Source organism: Halyomorpha halys, unplaced genomic scaffold, assembly GCF_000696795.3.
Source record: "Halyomorpha halys isolate HHAL.00 unplaced genomic scaffold, Hhal_1.1 Scaffold80.1, whole genome shotgun sequence".
NCBI lineage: Eukaryota > Metazoa > Arthropoda > Insecta > Hemiptera > Pentatomidae > Halyomorpha > Halyomorpha halys.
This window is the reverse complement of record NW_027110435.1, coordinates 754,423-775,429: the sequence shown is the minus strand read 5'-3', so window position 1 is coordinate 775,429 and position 21,007 is coordinate 754,423. Positions and strand designations below refer to the sequence as shown.

The window sequence follows — 21,007 nt, the reverse complement described above, 5'->3', positions numbered from 1 at the left end:
TATTCATGAATGAACCATTGATAAGTAAATATCGTATTCATGGCGATTTTATCTGTTAATTTTAACAATTGCTAATTTTTGCCCCACCCTTCCCTAACTATTATTGGCAGACTCGTCAATTTGGAATAGTAATTATAAATAGTTTTCATTAAAGTAATTAAAGATTGGGGTTAAAATAACTGACTTCTTTCTCCTCTTGTACCATATGTAATGCGGGGTTATAAATATGTCACTTATTTTGACACAAAATAATGCGAATTATCTATTAGATTTCTAATCCTATCTCTCTTACTTGGATCTGTAAATATAATGAAGTTATTCACTTTTATATATTATACACTTATCATAGTTATTTAAATTTTATTTAATTCTCTGACGCATGTGTTACGAATATGATGTATGGTATATTTTCCGGGCATACAGAGATCTTTGAAAGACAGAGAGAAATGCTACCCAAATGCATTGGGTTGCTACAATACACAGCATACTAATCAATCCATGATCGAGCATATATACAATACATTAAAAAATACTACAAAATACAAAAAAAAAAAATACAAGCAGAAAAAAAATTATGATTTTTTTTTATTAATCTTATATAAAATTAACTTAGAACTTTTTAAATTTTTTTTTATTAATTGAAACTTATTTTTGGTTAGTCCAAGAAATATTTCAGATTTATATTTAGAAAAAGCAAATCTACATAACTTTTTTTTTTTATAAATAATAACCTTTACTGAAAAGTCTCTTCAAAAATTCAATTTTTTTTTGCGTTAACTAACATTTCATTTATATCCATTAATTACAAAACTAAACCAAATTTGTTTGATTTTTTTTTTATAACCACTCTCTTATTGTTTGACAATTCTGGTTGATTCTTTTTAGATCTTAGTGTAAAATTTTATTGGTGACTTATTAAGGAGCATTAACGATTCTTCGAAGTTTTTGGATATGACTTGATAATGATTGGATAAGATATGAATTTAATAGTTTTGAGCCCTGATGCTCAACTCCTTATACCAAACTAAACCTGATAGCAGTAATGCTTATGAGTTAAAAAAAAAAAAAATTAAATACGAATTTATAGTTTTTTATTTGTTTGAATACTGAAGGACTTCGATGGCATAACGCATCGGTATAAAAACATTGTATCAGTTCACCGTCCCTAGTTATGTTTTAAATTTTAAGGTTTTTTTTGGAATGATTTTGGTGTCTGGGTAATGGTTCTTCATGAAAATTGCAATTACTTTCCAATTACATGTAATTGTAATTGAAAATACTTAAAACTAAAACGGAAAAAATCTGTTTTAATGGCTCCTAAATATGAAAATTATATCCAGTTTAAGATTACGTGCTGGCGTATTTATTAACATATTACGGTTGATTTATATTTTTTCGAAGATGCTGAACATAAATATAAAATCGATTTTATGATTGTGCTCTTTCATATCGATTCAGATTAACTTTTAGGATTTCTGCTCTTAAGAAGTTTTTCAAATAAACTGAATTCATATAAGAGTTAAATCCCATGAAATTGTAATTGCAATTACCTAGCATCAAGAAGTAATTATAATCGAGAATTATAGTAATTGTAATTGTGTTCTACAGTTACTACAGTGATTGTTCTTCAAAAACAATAATTTGTGGTGTTTTGGACCATTTTACGGTTATATTAGAATAATTTTAGTCCAATTGAAGATGTAATTAAATTATTCATGTAATGATTACTATCCAACACTGCTGCACTCTTAAAGAGTTGTATAAATTCGAGTAGGTGTTTTTACTTCGTCTCAAATTCAAACTTTAAATATTACTTCTACATCAAAAACTTCAATTTAGCTATAATCTCTTGGACTAAGAAAAAACGTTTAAAAATTTACAAAGTAGGAATTATTAAAAATAGTTTTTATTTAATCAATTCTTCGGTTTTGTGTGTTATCAAAGAAAATTGGTTGATTTAGAGGTGAGAGATGGACCATCCGCATCAATGAAACATAAATTCCTATTTTTCACACATTACTAAGATTTAAATATTCAATAAATGGTATTGTTATTTTAACTAACTTAAAAAAAAAATACAATGTTAGCTGCTTTTGCAGAACGTCTGTATATTTTTCTGCAACTAGCTAGGTACAAATCAGTTCATTGGAGTGATTATTTGTCCACAATTTTAAGAAATAGTTTACTTCGAACGAGCTATTCTATTCCATTCCTCTATAAAAAAAAACTTTGGCTTTTGATATTTTTCTGTTATTCATTGCTCTTCTTATGTTTTATTGGACCATTTTTATTGAATTATCAGGTTGTGGTATTGGCCTAACGGGTTTCGCAAGGGGCCCATAATCTAGCCAATTTATCCACGAAAAACTTACATACAAAAAATTGCAATGATTTTCTAGCAAATCAATGCACTTCGGCCAACTGATGTCGCCGACTACGTCACAGACGCTGTTCAAAATTAATATTTTTGGCTCTAGAAAATGACTTATTTTTGGCAGAATAATTCGAATAATGGAAACAATAACTTTTTATATTGTTCATTAAATAAATAACGATTAACTTATTAATCCTAATTACGCAACTAAGGAATATTCTGAATAATTAATTACTAAGATATAAATATAGGCAACTCAAAATAAGGAAATTTGACAAAGAATAAGAAAACACGAGTTTACGAATACTTACTTAGATAGTTAGGAAGTCCGGCACTTGTCAGATCTACGGTGGCATGGGACGGAAAGTGCCAAGAATGGTCTCAGTCGAATAATAATTATTAGTCAAAACATGAACCAGATATATACAGGATCAAAATGCCGTCGGGAAACTTCTATTTTTAAATTAAATTTCTGAGACCTTTAGACGCCGGTGACTAAGTCCAAAAATACTGTGATATAAAAATATAAAATAAGGTTTGGGAAAAATAAAATATTAAGAAAGATTTTATCTTTTATATTTCAAATTTATATTTACACACTTTTATACATATTGAGTTGTTGATAGTTGACAGTAGATTAATATGTGGAGAAGAGGGGATTGCGGTGTTTATTTGCTGACCACATCCCCCGACCATCTTCACATTTTATAAATATTGTTTTATTTAGAACCACTACTTGGTACTAGGTTGTTTGATTTTTATATTTATTATATTTAAAAATAATGGAAAGAAAACGAGAACAACTCTAATAATAAATAAGTCACCGCGGTGTTAAAAGAAAGGGTTAAGTATTCTATGGACATATTTAAAGCAACATTTTTTTTTTATCGTAGAAGATAAAGAAAGCGTAATTCGAACCGTTTAGAAATTGTTATTTTACTTTTGAACAATGGGAGGCAACCTCGATGAGGATTAAAACCGGCTGTTGAATATCTTTTTTATTTATTTGAAATTTAATAAAGAAATTTTAACATTAATTTGTGTTGTTTAAAAATAAAATTATGCTTTTGTTTAAGCACTCATTAGGTTTTGGGATTTTTTTTATTCTTTTTTAATAGTAATAAAGTAAAAAGGATTAAGGTAAAAAAAAAAACCATTCAAAGAAATCGATTACTAGAAGGAGTCGAAACGGTTTTGTTAAAAGATTCGAATTGGTCATTTATAATTCCCACACACTCCTGTATTTCTGAGGCGGCCTGTTACCTTAGATTTTTTTATGAAATATTTGAGCAAACTATTTTAAAAAGAAACGCGAATATCGGCAAAGAATTTTAAGTACCCATACACACAATGTTTATATGAGTATATATTTGTCTATGTGTATAATGTGATTCTATTTTTTTAAAAAATCGACTCATATCTAACCATGTGATCATCCAATGTACACTGAGAACAGTGTAAACAAAAAAAATTAAACCACCCTGAAACTTCATTTTGTATATCGAGTTCGGAAAATTATATCGACTTGATTCTTCCACTAAAAATTTTGTTATCTAGATCAGATTAAAGGAAAAATTCAAACGTTAAAATATAATGTATTTTAAATCCAATAAATTAAAAAAAAAAAAATTGTTAGATTTTGCTATAGCTCGCCAAAAAACCTTTATGTTGAAAATATTATCGAGAAAAAAAAAATCTATAAAAAATTTTGGGGTACAAAATGTAAGAGGTTAGTTTAATTAGTTATTTAAACATTTTTATAATTTATTTAATTAAAAAGCGATTATGTTTTAACTCTTGCATTTCTCCTTTAATCTGTTTTGGTGAAAGTATCAAGTCTATTTTATTTTCCAAACTCGAGATATAAAACAATGCAGTTCCAAGGTTTTTTTTTCTCTGCTACCAAGGCCCATTGGCTGATATGGTTGGGTATGGGTCAAGCTTTTTTCAAAGTAGAATCACCAAAAAAATGTTGATCAAAATCGATGAGAACACACCACGCACTCTCCATGTTAGTAAAAATGTGTGGATCACTAGCATTTTAGAAAGCTCTCTTTGATTGATGAGATATTGAAAAAAAAATACTTAAATTAAACTTGTGCCAACCAATCCAAATAACCCATCCACACTCTTGTGAGAATCTACCATAGTTTAGCTGATGTGTAAAAGCACCTTTTATTAGAAGTAGAAGTGCCTATTTATTGAGTATATCAGAACTCGGTATACAGCCAATTACTATATTTATCATTTATTGATCGACCTGTATCTTTATATATAGTATTTTTTCATTTAATTAGGTAACTAAGTTTATATATTATTAATTCATATTTAGTTACCCACTTATATGTAGTAACTCATGGAGTAAGGCAATTAGTCCAGTCAAGTTGAGTTCAAAAAGAGCTTTGAGTGGAAAGTTCTGGTGTAATTGGTTTTTTGGGACTCAGAACACAAATATGAAGGTGTCCAATTAATTTTTTTCCCTCAAAGGAAAGAATTAAGGATGAGAAAATTACCTACAGTTCTTCTTTTTATCGTTTGTTTTGTTCCACGTGTGGCAATAAATCAAATTGAAATGTGCCATAGAATTAATATTGCTCATAAAGTCCCTAGGTGATGGAAAGTTCTGATGAATTTCGTCCTAATGTTTTTGTGGGTGGTAAACACAAATTGTCCTACAAACCTTTTGTTTTCATATAAATCAAAATATATTTTACTTAATTTAATTTGCTACGTCAGTAGATCCAAATTGTTTTACTATCGTACCCATATTTAGCTAGTCGCCAAATCAATATATTGATATCCCTGATTTATGGTATTTTAAGGACGCTAAAAATAAATTGGACTTTTGGTTTTTCGGAAATACTTTTTTCTTATTCTCCTTAAGAAAAAAAATTGATTGGTATATTATTACTGTGCTATGAATACAAAATTGAAACAATTTGGACCCTAGTGGGATAAAATACTTATAGAGAGAAATTAAATGTTATTTCCCCTTCCCCAATCCACATCATCAAACCTCTAAATACGAATATTCATAGCTATTAAAAATAAAAATTTTTGTCTTAGTGGTTTTTTTTTTGGTTTTTTTTTTTTTTTTACAAAAATCACAAGAATTACAATAACCCTAACACGACTCCTAGAATCTTTTTGAAACTTAGTAGTGATTTAGGAGCCTTTAAACTACACTAAATTCTCTGTTTTCCAACAGTTGTAGTTGTGCTGGATTTGGATGCGATTTTAAAGAATCATTATGTTTTACGTGAACGCTGATGTCTTGGCAGAAAAAAATATCCTCCGAAGATTCATAATTATTTATTTCTATGAAAACTCACTTTTGAGGATTATAAAGGACGCTGAAAGAGAATCTGACGTGATTTTCCCTTTAAAAAAATATATCCACATTACTCAAAGCGCCTATTGGTTTTCGTGATTTTTTATACATTTAAACTTATTTTATAGGATTATCGATCTGTTTTTAAATTATTCTACAAGAAAAAACAAATTGATTGGTGCGTGTATAATAACTTTTAAACACATTAAGATCAAAGGCAAATAACGATGATAAAAAAGATTGTTGAAATTACATTAGTACATTTTGGGCTTGGATAACAGACACGAGTCTAATATTTTTCGATCTAGTGTCACTTACAGAAGTATCTTTGAATTCGATGTTCCCACGTCCATAATCTCCCTTTTTTAGCATATTTTTGTCCCTCTTTTTTTAGTTTTTAGTTTGTATTCATATGTAATGTTGCACAAATTGTTTGTTAAGTTTAGTATTTTAATTTAGCTGTGTTGTAACTGATGCTTCAATTGAATTGGCTGAAAGTTGATCGGTTGTTTGGGAGATTGGAGATATTGTTTTGAAACTTGCTAGTGCTAATCTAATCTAAAAAAAGATGGTAATTTTATTGTTCGAGATTTATTTCCTTTTTTGTTTACTAGAATTATAAATTGTGTTTACCTTATCATGCTCTTTATTGCCTATATATGCTTTCTAATTGAAATGGTGGAAGATTTTATTGATCTTATAAAGCTAGTGTACCATATCCGGTTCATTTATGAGTTCTAATTGGCAATGAAGTAATTAATACTAATAAATTTTAAAAAAACAACGCGTTGAATTATGATAATTTTTAAAGATTTTGTTAAAGTAATGAGATATTTTACTGAGAGTAGTAGACCAACTGATTAGTGATCAAGGCCGCGCAACTTGGTTGCCATCTTTGGTGTATCTATAGCTTACTAAGCCAATAACTGACTCATTGTCATCCCATTAACCTTCCTTTGTAATTATTATCAACTTTTCATTTTACAAAGATTCTACTCCAAATATTCCAATTCTATTATAGTTTCTTTTTAAATTGTTCTCTATTTTTCATCCTTAATAAACTGCCTTATTCCAAATTAGTGTCTAAAAAATTTAAGACTGCAATATTTATTCTGAATTTAAACAATTAAAACAAACCAGCTCTCCAGTAAATTATTGAAAATAATCTAATGAAACTACTAATTACTTATAAGCATTTAAATAATGATTGAAATGTTACGTTACGTATTATATATATATTTATTAATACATACTTTGTTCTCCTTAATTTAAGAAAGATACCTGCATTAATTTTTTTTCATTACAATATTCTTAATATTTCCTCAAAAATATTAACTTAGAATTCTCAACTTTTTTATGGGCTTGAATTTAAATTAGGAAATAAGTGGGAACTGGTTCGAAAGCATTAGTTTTTATTTATTTAAAGTATACCTGTAATTATTAGTTTCTTCTTTAAATAAAAAAACAATCTGGATGATTTTTTCGGTTAACGTATGCTCAATTCTTACCTCTCTGAAAGAAGAGCATAATTATATTTTATAATATAGTTATAATATTATATGTTTGTTATCTGTGTGTTAAGAATTTAAATGTGATTCTGTTAATTTATAAAATAGTAGTCCATATTGGATTAGGTGACTTCTGCTCTGATTTCATGGACCAGCCCACTAGTTAGGAGCCACCTATAGGTTGTGGGCGATTCCTTTCACTCAGTAGAAGGTCCTCCTTATTTGGTTTTGAGGAAGTCTTCATGTGGGCGTACTATTGACTATAGTATCCATTCATTGTAACTTAAGTTAATAGAATCAAAACATTTAATTTTACTATTATTGTTAGTTTCTTTTTTTCTTTAGTTATTCTATACATTTGTTAATTATCTTTATATATTATTTTGTTATTATTATTTCTTTATTACCAGATCAGTCTAGTTGGCCTCATATTGTTTTTTAACATTCCGTTAGTTTTTTTAATAGTTTATAATTGTGGGGGGGAGGAGAGTACATTCTCGTGCAAAACTCACCCCTAACTATGTACAATGTTTTAACCATTGAACAATTATAAATAATAAAAAAAAATATTTTATACGAAAAAAAGTTGTGTTATTAAAGAATGAAAGAGAAAAATAATAAATGATTGGGAAGTGATAGGATTTCCTATGTTGTAAATTCGAGCACCTTTAACTGCTCAAGGTAATCTGCATTACTTGTTATTTTCTTAATTTTGTGTTTGAGGTGGTTCCATTTCTTTTTGTCAGAGTCTCTGTTGCGCATCTACTGTCTCCTTGCATAATTTTTTTCATTAATTTCTAATAAAATTGCTTTTGGGCTACTGCTTGAAAATGTTTTCCCTTTAACTGGAAAGTTTGTACAGTTTCTTGATATTGTAATATATATTTATTAAAAAGTTGTATTATTTTCTGTTACCTCTCCTAGTTATATCCTTATTTACAGTCCTAAATAATCATCCTTCTGTTTTTTCAGTCTATTCAGCCTACTATATAATATTTGAGTGCAGAACAGTTTCAAATTTTGTGTTTACAACTTTTTTCTAAATGAATTCCACAATATTTTATTTATGTTGATTTTGTCATTACCTGATTTTCTAACAGTATAGGCCTTCTTATTCAATTTAAGAAATTACTATTCAATAAATTTAGATCTTATTAAACATTAAACATTATTGTATTGCTTAAATTGTGGTGTATATATTAGGCTCCTTGTTTTTAAGAAGTGATTTGTTTATTGACTTAGGAGACTATTATAATTATTTTATCTATTTTTTCAGATATCTGATATAGTGGTGGGTGAAGAACCCAATGTTTCAGCGAAAGATGTACTTCTTAGGTGGGCAAAGAAATCGACTGCTAAGTATCCAGGTGTCAAAGTCAGTGATTTCACTTCTTCCTGGAGAGATGGTTTGGCATTTAATGCCATTATCCACCGAAACAGGTTTGATATGCATCTTGTTTTAAAAATACTGAATAATGGGTAAAATATTTCTTGGCCTATCCCATTTTTGTAAATGGTTTAGTTTACACAGTATTCTTTGTCTAGGCCTGATCTGTTACCTGAATGGAGAGAAATACGAAGGAGGACTGTCAGAGAGAGACTTGAAACTGCATTCTACACTGCCGAAAAGGTTGGAGTTACTAGGCTCCTGGATCCTGAAGGTTGGTTCATTTTAAATCATTATTTGGATAACAGTTTGGTCTTTATCACTTTAATGCTTCAAGGTTTTGGTTTTGTTGATTATCACTCTGTAGTCCATCTTAATGCTGGTAAGAAACCTGTCCTCTGGCGAACTGAACATATTTCACTTTACTGTGTATACTTCTTCTACCTCGCTAGTCAATGAAGTTTACAGTTACTGGAGTCATCTTTTTTTTTTTTAAATTTGCAGTGAGTAGGAGGGATGGCCCTGCTCTACCTGATTCAGCCTTACACCCATTTTATTTTATTATTATTTTTGAAGAGTTGAGAATAGTATGTTCTTGAAATAATCTTTTGATGAGCTCCTGCCTTTTTGACAGCTTCTTTATTGACTTGAGCATCTCTGTATTTTTTAATGATATATATGTCTGCTTCATTAATGTGCTTCTGATATTCTTAACTTTCGTAGTACCATGGTCCGAAATAATCACATAATATCCTTTTAGGACCCCAATAGAATTTTTGCATTTTTTCTTTATTTTATTAATCATTGTATTTGTAAGCCGAAAAATCCACCCTGACAACATGATCCGTGTGGACGGCAAATTTCTCAGCTCCACAATAATTTATATAGTTATATATTCTGCAATATTTATATATTTAATAAGTTTGAATTTATTTCAGATGTTGATACTCATGAAATTGATGAGAAATCCATTATTACCTACATATCATCAATGTATGATGTTTTTCCTGAACCTCCGTTTGCACATCCACTTTATGATAATGTAAGCATTCATTATACTTTCATTAATATTGTCTCTATAATTAAGCATATTTTTTAAGAACTTTTTTAAAATCATTGTAGGAAGCGCAGGCTCTCACAAGTGAATACCGTGAAGTGGCCTCCTCTTTACACCTTTGGATTCGAGAGAAAATATCTGAGATGTCTCAGGATCTTCCTTCTAACTATGATGAACTTAGGCGCTTAGCCCATGATTCAGCAAAATTCAGAAGTGAAGAAGTACCAGCAAGGTTAAGAGATAGACAAAAACTTAGCTCCCTCTATAGGGATTTACAAAAATTGTATGAATCTACTGGTGAAGTTGAGATTGAACCAGAACTTCACATAGATGTTCTGGAAAAGAATTGGTCAAAGCTTCAGTCTTTGCATCAGGAACGTGATCATGCTATCCAGGAAGAGCTCAAAAAGTAAGTAATAAAATTTTTCCATTTCCTAGTTAAATTAATAACATTTAATTTTTAAATATTATTTGATTCTGGAATTGATTAAGTTAGTAACAGCTCCATACCCTAGGGAATTATTAAAAATTAAACATTGCAGGTTAGATAGGCTACAAAGATTAGCAGAAAAGGTCTCGAGGGATTGTAAACGTTTAGAGCCTAGGATGGACGACCTAGAATCTAGAATTTCTGATGAAGCAAAGCGATTAGACAGACTACATCCACTAGATGCAAAACATGTAGTTGATTCAATAGAATCAGAACTGAGATCTATTGAGGAAAATATTCAATCTCTTTTTCAGGTATTTATATTTTCATGAATATATATATGGATAGCAGACCCAGCAATGCTTTTCTGTTGGCTAGATTTGGGGATCTATTAGGGTATCCCATAAGTTTCTTTACTATTTAAGATATTATTTATTTTTAGCATCATCCCCATACATGGTACAAATCTTGTCAATTGTATTCTTTACACTATCACCTTTTTTGAAACAATGAAGCATAACATGCCGTAAATGTCGCCTTTCGCTACCCATGTTTAACGCTTTGGATGAAAGTTTTTTAAAACTTTCATCCAGTATGTTTTGTTTGTGCCACGGAGACTGTGGCACAAAAAAGACCTACTGTAAAAGAGTTCTGAGATGACTGAAACTGGAATTGGATTTATGGTTGAATTAATTATTTATTATAACTATTTAGTTTATAGGGATAAATAATATATATAATAAAAATATATGGTTATGATATATAATAAAAATGAGTAAGTATAATATCTTGTGTCTCTATACACTTAACTGGCACTGCTGCAATCACGAGGTTGTCACTTAACTCCCTCAGCTACAAATGGCCTGCCCTTCCGGTAGTATACCAGCACCTACCTCTTCACATCATACTTCCCAATATCCTCCCTGAGGACATGGTCTTGAGGTAGTCAATGCGTGAGTTTTCTGGTCCACCCGGGGGATCCGTACCTGAGGATACCCTGGACCACCCCTTTGTAAATAGTCATTGTTAAGCGGTACCTGAGGCCCCGGAAAGCACCCACTATTCGGTTCAATCCATTCAGTGACAGGATCAACATATTTTTCAGGTATCCTACATGAGGGATGATGTTAAAATTTCTGTTTATTTTTATTTCAAGATATGTTGCTTCCTCACTGGTATAATTTTCTCGCCTTGTATTTCAAGAGTGATAGGTTCGGCCTTGTCAGTGGAGCCTCTTCTGAGTTCCTGCTCCACCATCCTATTAGGTTCCCATAATTGCTCCAGCAGAAGACATTCATCACATCAGTATCATTTCTCTATTTGTTGATGAGTTTTAACAGTCTGCAAACACCAAATTATTTCTGCTTTTGAAACCTGTTTATTTATTATAAAATAGTTATAGTAAAAAACCTTTTCTGTTTAAAAAGTGGAGCAACAATATAATAATAGCAGTATAATATTAATATAATATGATAGCAGTTCTGCTTCAAATTCCCACAAACATTGTCGGGTTTTGAGTATAATAATTTACACAAAGATGATTTTAAAATTAAAATTTAATGAAAAAAATGACACAGTCTAACTAGAAAAAGTAATTCAATCAAACAAAATGAAACGTCAGTGCTTAGCAGACATTTCCCAAATTGCTGTCTAGCCAGATAAACTGGTGAGTTAATCCTACCAGTTTGGTAACTATCTTTGATTATCATGCAAGATACGACCTTTATAATTAATCAAATTCAGACTTGTATATTCTATCAAAAGTGGACTAAGTACAAGATTTGAGATGTTTCTTTTTGACTTTTTCATGAGGTGACATGTTGCTTGTGGTTTCAGGATGTGTCAACACTCAAGGCTGGAGGACATCATCAGTACCCAGAGCTGAATAAAAGGGTGGGAAGATTACATTCACGCTGGGTACAACTGCGAAGTGCCCTCCATTCAAAACTGATTACTCGTCTTGCTTCCCTTTCCTTCCCTGTAGTTGAAGAGAGAACTGTTACTCGCCAAACACGGACAGTTTTAGAGACACGCCTCGTTGATACCAACCATCACTTCAGAGCTCTTCAAGAGGCTATTGATTGGGTCAAATCAAAATTAGTAAGTTATTTTGAAATGGGAATATTCATAACTATTTAGTTATATATTTTTAACTTATTATATTTATTTGGTTGGGATGTTTATTCTCTGATTGATATGCATATTATTAAATACTGTGGTTTCAGAAAGTCATGGCATGAACTGTAATATAATTTAATTTTTTTGCAGAAACAGCTTCAAGAGTTTGAATTCAGTAGTGATCTCTCAGGTGCAAAGATTGAAATGACCCATCACCAAAGAGAGCACAGAGAAATTGATAGATTTCAGTCTACTGTAGATCAGTGTGCTTCTGCTAAGGTGAGTCTAATTCAATGTTCATTAATTGTAGTTAGTACTTTTTAGGGGGTTTCTTGTTTCTTTTTATCTTTCCCTTAGAGTTATGTAAAATTATCATTTTTTTGTGGATGCTTTTCAGATTATTATGACATCATTTAATAAACTATTTAAAGTAGAAAAATGCGCACTTATCATATTAAATCATCTTATCTTAATAAATTAGAGGTTATTTTTTGTCAAGGATTAGTATTATTTTTTCATTTATGATACCATCCTGTCCTTGTGTATACAAGCCTCTCATTCTGACCCAGAGTCATTTCCTACCTTGGGCACACTTTTTCAATGTTTATCTGACCTGACCTCTTGCTATTGTGATATCAAGACTTTATCAACTATATAATTCTGCAATCTCTTTCAATTAATTTGTTTATCTATTTTTTACATTCTTGGTTGCTGTTTTAATATACTGCTATATCCTAACATATTTATTTACACATTTGTTCTTTTTAAATCCACATTTAAGTTATTACTGCACTCAGTTCATTAGTTTCTATTTCTGGAAAAGTAGAAATTTTGTAGTCCTGGGAATCCACAAAAAAAGAGGAGGGAGAGAACAACGACTATGAGATGATCCATGCTTAAAACTCAAAAATGTTGATAATTTACTGTTTTTTGGTGTTTAAATGAGTTTAGAAATTTTCAAGAAACAAATTTAAAAGTAGCCATTGGGACCGCTTAAAGAATAGTAATGATGGCTTGTTAGAAATGTTGTTACTTCATTTCCCTTCTGATTTCCTCATCCAAGTTCCTCTAAAATGTTTTAAATTTTATTTATTTCAAATTATTAAACATCTCTCATTGTTAGTGATAATAAAAAAGGCATGAATATGAACTTCGAAAAGATATGATCATTAACCCAAGTATCTTACTTGAAGTAATATAGTAAGTATAGAAAAGTAAGATACTTTAATTAATGATTCTTTTGAATAAATGTCTCTGTGTTTTCATGCTTGTTTAGATAATAGCCATTATTTTTTACTATCCTCATAACAATGATGGTAACATGAAAAAATATTAACAGTAGTTATTTACTTAACCTGTTTATTAAAATATAGTAAGGGAAGTAATTTCATCTTTAATAATAAATAAGTTGCCATTTTAAAATGAACAAGACTTAATTTGAACTCCAAGTAGGGTTGTGGGTAAAAGTTGTGACACACGCACCACATTAAAAATTTTTTTTTATTAAACTATTCTTTTTTTGTATTAGGAAACTTTGGGAAAAGGTGTGTCTAAAATTCAGTATAGATTAATAATATAAACTGTCGAGGTTCAAATAATGTTTGAAGGATATTAGTCCTAATCTTTCTTTACGGATTTTACTTTTGGTTTGTTCATAATGAAATCAAACCTTATTAAATTGTTAATTGAAATATGGAATGCATTTTTTAAACTTTGGTCTAATTTATTTTTTTTAACTAGGTAATCACTGTATCTATTTATTATAATTATATGTATAAGTTTTTATCCTTTTTAATGAAAATATATAAACTTTTCTTAATTTCTATTCACAGAGTCAGTTTCATGGAGAAGAACTTTCATTGTATACGCAACATCTGAGTACCCTTCAGAAAATATATGCTGAACTTCTCTCCCTTTCTAATAAACGCATATCTGAATTTGAAACTTATGTTGATTTCCTCGAATCAATCACAACCCAATTGGCATGGTTAAAAGAGAAAGAATCAATAGAAGTTGCACGGGATTGGAGTGATAAAGAAGTTAATATAACAGCCATCCAGCAGTATTATGAAGTAATTATTTATGTTTGATTTATTAATATTCTCCAATCTTAAATTACATATTTTTTGTATGTTATTATATTTAAAGCAATTCTTAGGGCAGCCTTACTACTTGCAGTGATTTAAGTTATTTACTGTTTTTTTCCCCTTGGAATATACTATATTTTTTCTATCCTGAGTTTGGAGAATTATGATATAATTGTACCTTATGAGATAATAGTTTAGGTTTTTAAATTTTTGTTTGCTCATAAAAGTTTTAATTTAATTTACAACTATGGATAATTAATAAATGAAGATATAGTACAGAGAGTTAAAGAACTAATAACTGATGGATGCAGTTGAACCAATATACTGAAGAGGATATAATTTACTAATGGAGTAAACAATGGTCTGTCTTGATTTTCTTATTTCAGAGGTTTTTTATTTCTGACACCAACTTCATTTTTTCCAATCAATTATGACAGCAAATTCTTGTTTATGATTTTTTTCTTCTAAAGTATGAAATAACATTCTTAGTATTTACATCAATATATGAATACAAAATTATTATTATTCAATGTTAACTAGTTTAATAAATATGTTTTTTTCTTTTTCTTTGGAATTCATATTTATGTTTGTTTATATAATTAAAGATCTATTCATATTAAAAGTATTTATTGCTATGATTTTGAAAAAAATTCTTTATTAGAACTTGATGGCTGAGCTGGAAAGAGCAGAAGTTGTTGTTCGATCATTGCTAGAAAGAGGAGAATCATTACTACTTCAAGGTCATCCTGCTTCTAAGGCAATATCAGTTGTTCTTGGAAGTTTACAATCTGCCTGGTCTCGTGTACTCCAATTTACACTGGCACTTGAAACACATATTGCTACAACCCGCACAGTTCAGAACTTCTTTAGAGATCTTGAACAGCTAAGGGATTGGATACACAGGTTAGTCTTTTAAATATTGCGTTGAAAATATTTTTTTATTTTAGTAGTAGCATTAAAACATAATAAACTTAAGACATTAAATTTAATGTATTTTTTCCTTCTCTCCAGTCGTGATGAAATCCTTAATACTACTTATTCAGCATCTGAATTTTCTCTGGATGAAGGTGAAAGATTATTGAGGGGTATGCAAGAGCTTAGAGAAGAATTGAATAGCAGATCAACTGCTTTATCCCAAATGGCAGAGAGAGCTCAATCTGTTGCTCCCATCAAACAGAGAAGACAGCCTGTTGTCAGACCCATACAAGTTACAGCTGTTTGTGACTATAAATCAGATACGGTACTTATTACAGCTTATTATTAATGTCTGTTAATTTGTTGGTATGAATATTTTTTTTTATCTTTTTTTGTGGTGAAACATGAAGTTTTCTTACTATAATTATAGGGTAAAAAATTTAATGGATATAAACAGAAATAGAATTGAGAATAGTTGCATTTTTAAAAATGATTTTCTTAATTTGACAAATAATTTTAATAAAATGAACAGTTAATTGAATGCAGCCCAAAACATTATATATTGTTCAATGTTGTTTCTTATTTTCCCTAAAATTTCAATTTATAGAAAATTTTATTATGTTGTCCTGATTTAGGACAAAATTTATGCAATAAAATATAGATTGACATTTCCAACAAAATATAGTGAAAGATAATGAGCATTTAAGCGGTTTCCTCGTAAGTCGATTCCTGAATTAGCTATTATTATTTAGGATTGTGTATTTTGATTATTAGAGATAGAAATTAATTTTATATAAGAAGTTTTGTTTTGAAACTGATATTTTCTTCTTTTATCACTGCATACTGTATTAGAAAAGTGATTTTTTCTATTGCTGATATAATATCACATCTATATTTAGAGAATAAAAAGAATTATCACTATCATTTAGCCTAATTGATAATTCAAATTTTCCAGGTTGAAATAGAGAAAGGAGACCAGTGGATACTCCATGACAATTCTGCCCTCACTAAATGGCGTGTCTCGCCAATAGGTAACTAAGTATCAATTTATTCTTACATGGTGAGGCTATGGACCCAGGATAACTGATTCCAGTGAAACTGTTTTTGGTCAAAAACTGTGTGTCCAAGGGTCTTGGACAATGTGCCATAGGGGCTGAGGAAAAAATTATTTTATATAATTTTAATCATTTTTGATATTAGTATATCTGCTTTGTTATAAATGGATTTCAGGATTGTTATATCCATATCAATTTTTTTTTTTTTGTTTAGAATAACAAAAAAATGTTGATCATATTTAATGAGTTTAAATGTATACTAAATTTCAATCCCAAAAGACGCTTCCAGTAAATTAGACAAAAAAAATTTTTTTTAAGGAAAAAGCAAGTCAGATTCATTTTTTAAATCCTTAAATTAAAATTTTCATAGAAATAAAAAAATTAAAGCTTTTGGTCTCGATTTTTTTTTTTTTTTTTGTTCATTCGAGCATTCTTAACATTTCAGAATTTTATCCTAATTCATTGTTACTATAACTGTTGGAAAACTGAATTTAATTTAAAGAATGTTATAAATAATTGAATGATATAAAGAAAAAATACTCATACGTCATATTTTATATTCACATTTCTAATGTATTTACAGAGGTCAAATTTTTATCTGTTTTGTTTTTTCTTACTAAACATAATAATGAGAATATAATTAAATTTCAATTTGACTCCCTAAATTTTTTGAGTGTTCTGCTACTATCCATCAAGGGTCAGAAGTTAAGTACTTCTTCAGGAAGTACTGTTTTTCAAACAAAGGTGGTGCAAGGTGATTTGTTCCTGATCATGCTCAACAGCCACATTTTTTTTTTCAATTAAAATTACTCACTATAAAGAGGATTAGTTTTTCCAGAAGAGCTCCTGGAATTTATATCTACAGGGTTGACTCCCGGCTAAAGCAACTGAATAAATAGTTATCTGTCACAGCCAGATTTGAACCTGGGCCCTGGATATAGTAACACTGTCTTACTTAATAGTACTGAAAATGTACCATACTTGCTTTTTCCTTAAAAATAAAATAAAATTATCATACTTTACTAAATGCATCTTTTGGTTTTTTTTTATATATTTAAACTCATATATTTTATTATACTTCAATAAAATCAACAATATTGGTATATATACAGCAGAACCTCACTAATATGATGTATGCCAGTAAGACTCTGTTTAATCTAACTTTGTGACTCCAATTTCTGGAACACCGAAAAAGGCTAGTTAACAGTTAATATTTCATTCAAAACGCTAATTCAGTTTAATCCCCCTTCTTTCTTATGGCTAATTTTCTAATAAGGATAGAGGTTAGAGGAACAAAATAGAGAATCTTGAAATTAGTCAAGTCTCTGCAAAAGTAGCTTTTTGAGATTGCGTTAAAATATATTGAAGAACATATATAGGTTTTAAAAAATTATAAGTATTTAAATGAACTACTTTATAAACTTTTTGTATTGAAAATATTTTAATACAAATACACAAAGGGAGGGAAAAACTACATTACATTAAAAACATAATTTCTTTTTTCTCTGGTTGATCTGACCTACCTCTGTTCCCATCGTGGTTGGATTAGAAAGATCCTGCTGTACAATAATCTTGAAATCCATGTAAAGAAGATATCCAAGTAGTTCTCACCTCTATAGCCTTCCCATATTAAGCTCTTATTTTCTATAAAAAAAAATTAAGTTCAATTAATTTAAATGCAATTTGGTAATAAATTAGATTTATTTTAAATTTGTTGGGTATTTTAATTTATACATAATATTTTTATAGGCTCGACTAAAGATACCAATGTTCCTGGTGTTGTATTTTTAATTCCTCCACCAAGCAAAGAAGCAAAAGAAGCTGTTGAAAGTTTAGCACGTGATTTTGATAGAACAACCGCACTCTGGCAGAGAAAACAACTCCGTCTTAGACAAAATATGATATTTACCACAATACGAGTAGTAAGGTCTTGGGATTTAGCTCAGTTTGTTGCCATGGGTTCTGAGCAGAGAAATGCCATACGTAAAGCACTTAATGAGGATGCGGACAAACTTCTTGCTGAAGGTGACCCTAATGATCCTCAGTTGAGACGCCTCAGGAGGGAAATGGCTGAAGTTAACAGACTTTTTGATGAATTTGAAGCTCTCGCCAACCAGCAAGGTATCTTGGTTTCTGATCTATTCACTAATAATTAATAAAAAAAAAACTGAGTTTATCTAGATCAATCAGTACTTTTTTTTTAATGTATTGTATAATAAATAATCATATTTCTGAAGTTTGCTATCAATCAAGGATGTGATTAGACTATCTCTTTGTTGGTCAAATTGAATAAATACATTCCATCAAGTTGTTTTATCTTATATCTGGGTTGAAAAGCAATAGGGAAATAAAAAATAAAAATGAAAAATCTTTTTTTATGTATTTCTCTTGTTTTCTTTCATTAACTATTTCCTCCTTGCAATATCTTGTACCATGGTCTTAATAAGTTCAATGTTTGTTTAAAATATCTTATTTTTGACATTAATCGGCATGTTATAAGGAGGGAGTTGTTGGGGGCATTTTCCCAGCACATGGGCTGGTGTTTCAGACTCTCTGCCACATTTTCAACAGAGGAACCCAACTTCTCCTTGCTGTCCATTGGCTCCCGGGACCCCACGCAGGGGTGCGTAGTTTATATTTAGTTTCAAGGCGTTCGCCAATTCTGACCCCGAGAGTACCTGCTTCTCACACACATATCTATTAGCTTTTGGGGTCTCTTTAAAATGGCGAACACCAATACCCTGCTACCTGCAATTGGCCCATTTTTGGAATGTATTCTCTCGCAACAACTGCCATAGAGCTCTGATCCACACCCAGTCTTTCGGCACACGCTGCGATTTCAGCATCGTAACTAAATATAGACTGGAATAGGGAATTCGGAACATTGACAGTCGTTGGGCAATGGACCAATACTGCAGAGGAGCCTCCCATTGGCAGCGGGTCAGACCCAATCTTCGATATCTCCTGGGTGTATATAACATCACCGACGAGGTGTTGGTAGGGAGCCCAATGATGGCCTTGACACTGCTGCAGATATTAGTATCAATAATCTCCAATATTGCAGGAAATTCAGTGTATAATATTCTCACATAATTAAGTCATCCCCACTTACTACAATTTTTAAAGGCTACCTCCCCAGTTCTTTCTTTATTAAAATACCGAATATTCCAATAATACAAGGTGTCACACTGTACTTGTTCATCCCCTTAACTATACTATTTTGGGAATTATGATTTAATTTTCGCTATTTCATAACTGAATCATGTGGTATATCTTTTAACACTAGGTCTACAGGCGTATCTAATATACCTATATCTAGGAGGACTTGTAATATTGATGGGTAAAAGAAAATACACATTTTCTTTAAAAAAATTATTTATTCAAATTAAGTTTGAATCAGACAATATTAGGCACCATGTTTAAATAAATTAGTAATAAGTAAAAAGTCTTATGTTTTAAATTATCACAGAAATAATAACAATAATATCATCATTATCAGCTTCGCTTTGGCCTAATGCATACTTATCTTTGGAGGTATCCTTGGAAAAATCCTCATTGATGTTAATAATTTTATTCAATATCTCTTGGATTTACTCCTGAGTCCTAGAAAAGGGTATTAGTCAAAATAAAAAAATACTGTGCCCATATTCTTGCAATAAGCAGCGACTATCGACTATAATTGAAACCACATGCCACTGTTAAGGCCTGACAAAAATCAAATCAAAATTGTGGAGGTAGAGGGTGTAAACATGTATAATGGGATACCATTTATATGAAGTAATGAATGAGTGGTATAAATATTTAAATCTGGATTGAAACAGACAAAATAACATCTTGACTTATTCTTTTTAGAAAATTAATACATGATTGATTGAATTATGAATTGATAAGAACAAAACTAGACTTCTCAGTTTTAATTAACAAAGTAGCAAATATGGTTAAGTTTGCTGTATTGTTAAAGTTAAGAATATATCAATAACCCATTAAGATTGTCATTTCTAATCTAATCAGGGGTACTTGATTAAACAATCAGTCTTTTTTCCAGTTATTAAAAAAAAAAAGAAAAAGAAAAAATTTAAATCTGCTGTTATATTGCATTTAGGATAAATTAATGAATTAAAACTATTATTTTGAAGTTTTATATATTTGATATTAATTGTTTTATTTTATTTTCTAGAGGAGAACAAGAATGCTATTCGTGCCATTACAGAAAAATGTTCACATCTTCAAGAAGCTTTGGAAGAAGCTGAAAGAGTCCTCACCATGAGATTATCATCTTCCATTCCAAGGGATGTTCATTCATTGGAGCATCTTATAGTTCAACACAAAGAATTTGAAACCTCACTCAAAGTATGACAGCTCGTTTTTAATCTTTTCTTAACGTTTTGGATTACTGCATAAATATGATAACAACAGAGCAGAGCTGGGCAAGAATTATTCGATTGTCGAGAGACGAATACTTTTATATTTGTGAATTTTCTACTGGAATAATCAATTATTCAGAAAAAAAAAAGACGATTAAACATACAAATACTTTTGTATTCCTCATTATTTTACATGAATAATCAATTATTTGTACAAAAACAATTCGAATAACCATTTGAATACTTTTTTATTCGTCAATTTTATGGACGAATAATTTCTTATTCTAAAAAATTAAATGATTAACTCTCCGAATACATTTGTATTTATATACTCATAAAGACATTTGTATTACAGGCCTATGGCAGTACGTATGTATATAT

General features: G+C 30.0%; 1 protein-coding gene across 11 annotated transcripts in view; it reads left to right on the top strand.

Moving 5' to 3' along the window:
* Positions 1–21,007, top strand: part of shot (dystonin-like protein short stop) — a 155,451-nt gene that overhangs the window by 8,676 nt on the left and 125,768 nt on the right. For all 11 annotated transcript variants that reach the window (XM_067048612.1, XM_067048619.1, XM_067048615.1 and 8 more), the window contains exons 3-15: positions 8,490–8,653; positions 8,759–8,874; positions 9,539–9,642; positions 9,723–10,066; positions 10,200–10,401; positions 11,924–12,187; positions 12,356–12,484; positions 14,038–14,277; positions 14,954–15,195; positions 15,304–15,532; positions 16,163–16,238; positions 18,012–18,383; positions 20,440–20,612. In XM_067048612.1, the coding sequence (XP_066904713.1) occupies positions 8,490–8,653; positions 8,759–8,874; positions 9,539–9,642; positions 9,723–10,066; positions 10,200–10,401; positions 11,924–12,187; positions 12,356–12,484; positions 14,038–14,277; positions 14,954–15,195; positions 15,304–15,532; positions 16,163–16,238; positions 18,012–18,383; positions 20,440–20,612 (2,655 nt within the window). The remainder of the gene's footprint in view (positions 1–8,489; positions 8,654–8,758; positions 8,875–9,538; positions 9,643–9,722; positions 10,067–10,199; positions 10,402–11,923; positions 12,188–12,355; positions 12,485–14,037; positions 14,278–14,953; positions 15,196–15,303; positions 15,533–16,162; positions 16,239–18,011; positions 18,384–20,439; positions 20,613–21,007) is intronic.